The following is a 9624-nucleotide window of genomic DNA, read 5'->3' on the forward strand; positions in this document are numbered from 1 at the left end:
CCTTTCACATCAGAGGAAGACTACACAAACTTAATAATGTCTAACTTTTACTAAAATCATATGCAATATTGCTAAATCTTTAATCTGAATTAGTGAGTTTATGTTAGAACGACCAATCACTATCAAGCTCCTATTTACCTGCCAATGATGAATACACTGGGGAAAAAAGGGAGGACCCAGAATGCCCTCACATAAGGAAGAAGGAAGGATGACCCATGATCTATATTTGGGACTCTCAATTTAAAATGTTATAAAAAACAGAGAAAAACAGGAAGTACTCATATTTGTCAAACTGGAAACTAAGAATGGCATTTTTGCTAGACAGGTGACATCAAAGATTTATTGATTATTTAAATTGTTGACAACTAATTAATTGATTAGCTAACTGTTTAAGCAAATGTCATGGAATGTAACCAAGTATACTGTACAACTTTGAGGTACTTGTAATTTACTTGTGTTTTTCCAACTTTGTACTTCTAGTCCAATATATTAATAGGGCAAATGTTGCACATTTTACTCCACTACATTTATTTGATAGCTTTAGTAACTAGTTACTTTTCAGATTTATATTATGATATATTTATTATAGGTTAAGTTATCTAGCAATATATGAAGTCAAATAATCTCCACCTTCACCACCTGCAACAATAAAGTTATATATATATATATATTATATATATTCATACATCAATATTAATAATAACAATAATAGACAATATTCTGAAATACGTCATTCTGCACGAGAAGTTTTCATGTTTGTACTTCAACTATATTTTGACATTATACATTGTGTATCTTCACTTAAGTAATATTTAAGTGAACATTGAAATATTTAGTAATATCTTGAATGCATGACTTGTAACAGAATCTGTAATATTACGACATAAAAGATCTGACTAATTCTCCCACTACTGACCGTTTCATGCTAATTAAGTCCTCTTTCTAACCTGTTTCCATCTGAATGAAGTGGACTACACAGTCATGAGCATGAAGCGTTTGGACCGCAAGAGTGTCGATTACAGCATAAGGACCTCAAAACGCCCTGCAATATTGCCGCACATAAAATGTTTATATTTGCATTCAAATTGCTATCTTTCATTTGAGAAAAGCTGAATATTTTATTATGAAGGTATTTTAATGTACAATCAAAAGAGCTCCTACACACAAGCAGGTATGTGACGATTTTTAATAGTGTTTTTTTTGTTCAGGCAGTATCTTGGTCAGCTATCATATAGGTGGGTCCTTGAAAACGTAGTCCAGCGCTGCAGTGCCTGGCCGATCGTTTGACAGAGAAAAGGTGTCGGCAAAGACAACTCAAGTACAGGTAAGCTTCAGTAGAGCTGTCACTATTGATGATACAAGTAGAAAGAGAGAAGACATGGTGCGAACTCTGCAAATGCGTTTCATCTTCCCAAGCAAAGCGGAATACGTCACAAGCGAATGCAAACTTTTAACGTGAGGCTAACAAGTAGCTTTACTAGCTCGGATTGTGCTTCCAGCTTCATTGTTTTGCTGATTAGATCGGTTCAGGATTGTGTTTTTTGTTTGGAGTAAACGTAACTCTAAAGAAACAAATACTTAATCGACAGTTGACAGCTTGCAGACACTTCTGATCCTGTTTGACTCCCGTGATCCTTCATTTCTGTCTCTGTCATACGCCAGGAGAGGAATCTGGGTGAAGGTTCACCGTCAGGGTGTTGGGCTGGGTGACCGTCAACTCTATGTCACATTGTGGGACATAATAAAACACAGAACAATGCATATTATGTATGTGTATTATATATATATTCAAGGCAGAGATCTTCTTTAAGTTTTAATCTGTATAACATTAAAAACTCTATTGATATTTAATATGGGTAAATGCGGAACAGAGAAAAGGCTCATAACAAACCGTGAAAGGTCTTAAGTTTAGTGGTGGAAGGAATACTCAGGGTCTAGAAATAGTCTAAGAATATTTAATTGAAAATAACGGTCCTGAGAATGTTAAGTAAAAGTACAGAAGTATTATCAGAAACATTTACACTCAAAATTAAAAGTACTCTTTATGCAGAATGGCTCATTTCACTGTGTTATTATTGATTCTGTTTTCATTTTAATGCTGCAGTTTGTCAATGTGGAGCCAATTTTAGATTCTTCTACCGGGTAAATTTGGTAGTATAATACTGCATCTTATCATATAGCATAAAGCTTATCATACTGTGTTTTTATCTATGTACAAATACGATATAAGGGTCAAATACATGTAGTGCAGTAAAAAATACGATATTTAATTTGAAAATATAGTAGAGTAGAAGTATAAAGTAGCATAGACGGGAAATACTTAAGTACAGTACTTGAGTTAATGTACTTAGTTACATTCCAGCACTGGGTTCAAACTCTATACTGGAATTTCTAATTTTGTTACAATGACTTGAAAAATATTGATATTTGATACCACAGGAAACTATTTATGCAACAATGAGGGCATATAATTTTTGATTTTTATTAAAAGATAAATAACAGTGTGTGTGTGTGTGTGTGTGTGTGTGTGTGTGTGTGTGTGTGTGTGTGTGTGTGTGTGTGTGTGTGTGTGTGTCAAATAGCTGTCAGAGAGAAGGAAGAGCAGAAAGCGCATCTGGTACTGTGTTTCCATACAGGGGGAAATGAGGATAGAAACTCTTTCAAATATTTAGTGTCTATGTATCAATATTTCAATATTTCTGATACTACAAGTCTCTCTTCACTAGCGGTTATTCTCTCAACACAGCAAATATGGGGGATGAATGTTTATTATGTCTAGTGTGAGTCTGCCAGGTGCATTGACCTTTTGCCTACAGAGTTAGATCTGAGTATTACATGAGAGGCTTTGTAGTGTAGTTATGTCGCTCTCCAGTAGGGATGCCCCCTCTTGTACACTGTATTATAATGTAAGAACATTAATACTAATTTTTTAAGTTTATTATTTATTCAGTTTATCTAGTTTACACCTAGCTAAAACTGTAATACAAAAGTCCTGCAAAAAATCCTCTGTTCATGAAGGGTTTAATGTTACGTTTTTGTTGAAACTGATCTAGACAGGTGTCTCTGTTATTCAGCCCACCCATATTGATAAAAATGTGTTCTACATTTTATAATTATTGCATTAGCTGGTTGTTTGCAGTCCAGTTAAAATAAAAAATATTTTTTTATCTGCCTTAGGAAAACAATACTATTCAAACAGAAAGTATTACAATAAAACAAAATTGTTATGCAGGGTTATGCATTTTTTTTTATTTTATCACCATCTTGTTTAAAATTTTGTACTTACAATTACCGTTTATTTCTCCGCAGAACATAATGGCCATGTTGCTAAACACAATGCGGAGCTGCTCTGTCAGCCGGTCCTGGGCAGTGCGGTTGGGTAAGTGTTGTATAAAGTTGTTTGTCTCACAGATTAACATATTTTATTGTATGTAAATGTACCAGATTTTTTGACTTTTCATTATAAATACACACTTTATATTAGAAATAATTACAATCTTTGGCCACTGTCACTTTTTTGTATTTAGCCTTTGAATTTGTCACTTTAGTCTAGTTAGTGATCCAGCCTAAAATACAGATATCTGTTTTAAATTCATGCTGCTACAACGGTGTTATTGGCTCATGCCATTGTATACTATATCTTCTTAATCATTTGAGGTGTTTGGGACAAATGCAGTTTGGTGAAGTATTTTAGATGATATAATTGCGGATAAGGAATGTTTTCCTGTGTCTGCTTCAGGGGCACGCTCTCTCAGTACGACGACCCAGCTTCACGCTCAGGGTAAGTCATTACTCTAAGTGATATCATGTACATTCAAATACTAATCAGGATTATAGTCCTGTGGACATCGCACTGTTTTCAAAAATGAGCTGAATATTGTAAGCCTCCATTTATTTATTCTTTTATTTACCTGAACATAACCTAAAACTATCCTCTCAAGGTGAAATCTAAAAAAAAAAGATCTTGAGATGACATTCTCAGCTCTTAACTTTCAGAGTCTAACTGCCTATTACTGTCTTACTTTCCTTTCAGTTCAGACAAAGAGCAAGAAGACACTGGCTCGGCCTGGTGTGAAGAACATAGTTCTGGTGGAAGGAGTTCGAACCCCTTTCCTGTTGTCTGGGACCACGTACGTCTTTGCTTTCTTCTTAGCGCCAAGTTCACTGGCTGGAGTTTTATGGCCTCCATAACTTCAGGAAGAAGAAAAACCTGTAGTCTAATGACTTTGACTTCTTATCCCAGCATGAAGGTAAAACCTTTCTGGTTTGTGTTTACAGATATGCTGACCTAATGCCCCATGACTTGGCCAGAGCAGCTCTGCAGTAAGTGTGTTTTTTTTTTTTATGTTGTGTTATTTTTAGTAACACAATAAATCAAGGTAAAATGTGTATGCCTTCTTTTTTTCTCCCTCCGTTCTGTCTTGTCCCAAGCCTGTTTCTTAAATTCACAGAATCTTTATGAATGAAATGAGAGGGTTATTTTTTTCTGTAATTTGAAAATGTTCCATTTTTCTAGGGGTCTGCTGCAGAGGACGGGTTTACCCAAAGATGCTGTAGACTACATCATCTATGGAACAGTCATCCAGGAGGTCAAAACCAGCAATGTGGCAAGAGAGGTATTATCACACACACACAAAATGGTTCGAGCATCTGGAGCTTCACGGGCCTTGCATGTGTTTTATGTTGCCTCTGTCAGCCTCGAACGTAAGACATACCATTAACCAAAGGAGCATTTTTGACTGACTGTCCTGTTGTGAACCGTCATCATTTTTTTCTTACTGTGATTTCAGGCAGCACTGGGTGCAGGCTTCTCTGACAGGATCCCAGCTCACACCGTCACCATGGCCTGCATCTCCTCCAACCAGGCAATGACCACAGGTAGGTCAGGGCAAGAAATCTCCACACCAAGCCTCTTCCATTTGACATGTGCTATATATTATGGGCTATTATCGACTCTGAGGAAACTGAACGACTTAGTCCTACATCGTAGCTGTAAAAAAAAAGAAAAAGAAACAGTGATATTTTATGTTATTGATATAACAAATAGAAGTACCAAAAATGCATTTCGATTTTTTCAACGTTGGTAACAAAACACACCATAACATCTGGGCATGTTGAAGATGAGGAATCATTCAAATGTCATGACATTAAGCCACATACATTAAGAAAGCTAGGGACAAAAACAAGGATGTCCATGTTTTTTGATTTCTTTTTTGTTTGACCTTTGTTTGTCTCTCTCTCCGCCCTCCTTTTCTCCAGGTGCTGGTCTGATTGCTGCAGGCCAGTGTGACTCCATTGTTGCAGGAGGGGTGGAGTTCATGTCTGATGTTCCTATCCGTCATAGCCGTAAGATGAGGAAGACCATGCTGTCCCTCAACAAGGCGAAGACCCTCGGCCAGAGGCTGAGTCTGATTGGCAGCATCAGGATGGCACATCTCGCCCCAGAGGTATAAATCCAGTGCAAACCTCTTTCATTTAGCTAAATTCATTCTCTTGGACCTTTTGACATACACTATAGTATTTCCTCCTGTAACATTTTTTCGTGCGTGTGTAGCTTCCTGCTGTGGCGGAGTTCTCCACGGCTGAAACGATGGGCCACAGTGCCGATCGTCTGGCTGCTGCATTCGGGGTCTCCAGAGTGGAGCAGGACGAGTTCGCTGTGCGATCACACTCTCTGGCCAAAAAGGCCCAGGACGCCGGTCTGCTGCAGGATGTCATCTCCTTTAAAGTGCCAGGTAAACACATTTGATGGATCGTTTTCTACTTAAATGTAGTTGGTTGTATTCTTGTAATTAAATAACTTGTAACAGACTTGAATCTGATTACATTCACATCTACAGAATACATTATCACTGATTGGCTCAAAGCGAGAGTGTGTAAGAGATGCATATGATTGCATGTGATTGCAAGAAATGTCCTGCTGCCATTTTTAGTATTTTTCTGGAGTGCTCCAATGCAGAAAGTTTGTAATCCAGTCAGACATATCTGATAAATATGATGTAATAAAGTTAGCACCACCAGCCAGTTACAGTGCAAGTAGTTGGGTGCTGATTTAGATGATTTTACAACTTTATAAAGTTTCTTAACTTTACTTTAAATTTTAAACAAATTGAATATACAGTTCAATTAATAGCATTGCTTTATAGAAAACAAGATGTTTTTTTATTTTGTTTTATTGTTTACATGATGACTGTATATTTTTTGTCTTCCCCAGGTCGTGATATTGTTTCCAAGGACAACGGCATCCGCCCGTCCACCATGGAGCAAATGGGCAAACTAAAGGCCGCCTTCATTAAACCTCACGGCACGGTCACCGCCGCCAACTCCTCCTTCCTGGTACACACACACACACACACACACACACACACACACACACACACACACACACACACACACACACACACACACCAGGCTCTACAGCACTCATAGCTCAATAACAACCTCAGTGTAGATATGATTATTTGTCTCTGTGTGTAACACAAACTTACGACACAAACTATCTCCTATTATTCTCTTTGTACTGTTTTTCGCTCACAAGTGTCAGCATTGTTACGACTCATAAACTGCCCTGACATTAAATGAGCTGCTTGTGTGCATGTGTCCTCAGACTGACGGTGCCTCTGCTGTGCTTATCATGTCTGAAGAGAAAGCCTTGGCTATGGGTTACAAGCCTAAAGCGTACCTCAGGTAACTGCATCCTATCTGTTTGTTAGAGCAGACTCAATTTCCCCAATAATGCTCTTGCAGATGTGCTGATCATATTATGTTTGCATTTTGGCAGAGACTTTGTCTACGTGTCCCAGGACCCCAAAGATCAGCTGCTTTTGGGGTGAGTCCATGAGTGTTGTATGAAATGTCATCTTAATTATTTTATTTTAAGTTCTTATTTTATTCAAAAATTTTATTCAAAAAAAAAGCCGACATTTGCAAAACAAGGGATTCCTCTACCGTTCATGACGGACTAGTGAAAGCTAAACGTGTGTGTGTGTGTTTTTAAACCTACTTTACGTTTGTGTCTGTAGTTAAAGACAAGTTTAATTCTGAGGTGGATTGCTCTTTTGAAGACCAACAGTTTGACTCTGTGCCCTGTTTTATATCTTCAAGGCCAACGTACGGTACACCAAAGGTCTTGGAACGAGCCGGCTTGACCATGAATGACATTGACGTCTTCGAGTTCCACGAGGCTTTCGCAGTAAGTTAACTGATTCGGGAGGATAAATCTTTATGAGCTTGTATAGTGTTGGGTGAATGTGTCCTGTTAAATTGCAGATAGACATCATTCATCATAAACTTGAATCTATCAATTTCTGTTATTCATGAGCGTCAATGTTGAAGCACAATTTGAGTCTAGAGTCTACTTCATATCCATGCACTTTTGAATCAGTATAAATCGATGTGTCTGGTGTCTATGGTAACTCTGTGGATGTATTTGTGTGTTTTCCAGGGCCAGATAATGGCAAATCTGAAGGCTATGGATTCAGATTGGTTTGGCCAGACGTACTTGGGCAGGAAATCAAAGGTAAAGATAGCTGCTGGTCATGTGTCACATACAGATGGCCACAATCTACAGAGAACAGATTTTGGCCAAGATACGCATATGATGAGATTTTAATCAGCATTTGGTCCTATCCTTTTTTTCTGTTATAATCCTATTTTGATATGGTTGACCTGTAATATTAAAACTGTAAGAAAGACATTTTATGCCTTGGTTTGCAAATTTAGTTTAATTTCACACCTATTAACACAAAGCGGTCAAAGAAGACAGCTGATGATGTATATTAGCTTGTTACTGTAAATGATAAGTTGATTGAATTAGTCTCAACTTAAAAATAAATGTTTTTTTCCCCCTAGAAGACGATCTGTCTTTTAAACATCCTATAATCATATCAAACTCAGGGTGAAGGTTTGTAGAAACAAATGCTGATTTTCTCTTGCAACAATTTATGTTCTCTACTGACGCCTAAAACTAGTTTTCGTAGCTGACACCTCCGTATTTTAAGTCTGCTGTCTCTTTTACGTGAAATGTTTTATGTCTTTATGATCTTTTTAATGTTTTGCTGTTTTTTTTATTAATTCTTTTATTATTTGTGTTTTTATGGTGTCAAACTTTAACGCTGCCATTTTGGCCAGGACCCCCTTGGAAGATCTCAATGGGAATATCCTAGCTAATTAAGGTTTTAAATAAAATGAATAAATATATGAAAACAATTAAGGAATATCAATAAGATATAAGATGTGTAGCTTAGTTTTATATACTGCACATAATAATGTTTTTTTAAAAGTACAGATTCATATCGGGCAACAAATTCCAAACAAAATAATTTCATGAATTAGGTCAAGAGATAAATGCAAATCAATTTGTAAGGAAATCCTGATTTAAGTCTTCAAATAGAGAAGTAGTTTCAATTATTCACATGAGATTTAACCTTTGCAGTCAGTGTCAGTTTATAGCCCCATCTCTCTGGATGTTGAATTCAGATTTTTCACAAATAAAATGCTCTTGTAAATATCACTCCTAACCAAATGTATTTTGCATATGTGTGTGTGTGTAGGTGGGAGCTCCTCCCATGGAGAAGTTCAACCTGTGGGGAGGCTCTCTGTCTTTGGGTCATCCGTTCGGCGCCACAGGCTGCAGGCTGGTAACCACGGTGGCCCACCGGCTGCAGAAGGAGGGAGGACAGTACGGACTGGTGGCGGCTTGTGCTGCTGGAGGACAGGTAATTACTGGGTGACGAGTATGAGACGGCAGAGTCACACCAACCACGAGTGACTGTTTTTTCTCTGTCAGTTTAATTAAGTTTTGTATGGTACCACAAACTCATATCTTAACATTTTATATCTGGGAAACGCAGATATTGATCAAAATAATCTTTCCAATTCTGTTTGTTTGTTTTTCCTGACAAGTGTGTATTCTTGTGTTTTCTAGGGTCATGCCATGGTGATTGAGGCCTACCCCCAGTAAAAACACCACCTAATCTTCAGGTTCATCATGACAGCTACACACACACACAAACACACTCGCAAACACACTCACACACACACACTAACATCCAGACAACAGAGTGTACATACAAGCGCCACTTTGCCTTCATCAGAGAAAAGTCGGATACAGTATGCAAGTGTGTTGTAGGAATCTTGTGTAAATTCAACTTTGCTTAGAGGCTCTTAAATTATAGCAGAATGTTGTCGTGAAAAGTTGCGTATGAGTTTATGGACTTTGAGGGTGCATCATATCAGCGTTTTGTAGCTGAGTCGAATGTAACATAGCAAAGTTTAAGCACTCAGAAGAGATACAGTAATTCTAATGTTTATATACGCTGTAATATTTTTTTTTTTTCTTACGAAATGTTGGAATTAAAGGGTGTGTTGATAACAACACTGACACTCGTTTATGGGTCTGCTGTTCTTTCTTTCCTCTTGTCAAATCAGCCACTGTTAATTGTTTTATTCACATCTGTGCCTTGGGAATGCCCCTGGCTCCAGCTTTTAAAATGTAAATATAATATGTTCATCTAGTGTAGTCGGAGAGTATATTTAATATCCTTGGGTTTTGGACTGTTGCACCAGGCCATTTGAAGAAATTTACATTCATACATTTTGCTGACACATGTGCCCAAACGTACA

General features: G+C 37.5%; 1 protein-coding gene across 1 annotated transcript; it reads left to right on the forward strand.

Moving 5' to 3' along the window:
• Positions 1-1232: 1232 nt before the first annotated feature.
• hadhb (hydroxyacyl-CoA dehydrogenase trifunctional multienzyme complex subunit beta) lies at positions 1233-9388 on the forward strand. The gene is made up of 16 exons (XM_054618473.1): positions 1233-1324; positions 3310-3379; positions 3740-3781; positions 4034-4130; positions 4279-4323; positions 4517-4616; positions 4791-4878; positions 5260-5447; positions 5555-5735; positions 6215-6336; positions 6608-6687; positions 6782-6829; positions 7105-7192; positions 7445-7519; positions 8553-8717; positions 8927-9388. The coding sequence occupies exons 2-16, from the start codon at positions 3316-3318 to the stop codon at positions 8960-8962; spliced, it is 1419 nt and encodes a 472-aa protein (XP_054474448.1). The 5' UTR covers positions 1233-1324; positions 3310-3315; the 3' UTR covers positions 8963-9388.
• The last annotated feature ends 236 nt before the right edge of the window (positions 9389-9624 follow it).

Source organism: Anoplopoma fimbria, chromosome 18 (assembly GCF_027596085.1).
Source record: "Anoplopoma fimbria isolate UVic2021 breed Golden Eagle Sablefish chromosome 18, Afim_UVic_2022, whole genome shotgun sequence".
Lineage (NCBI taxonomy): Eukaryota > Metazoa > Chordata > Actinopteri > Perciformes > Anoplopomatidae > Anoplopoma > Anoplopoma fimbria.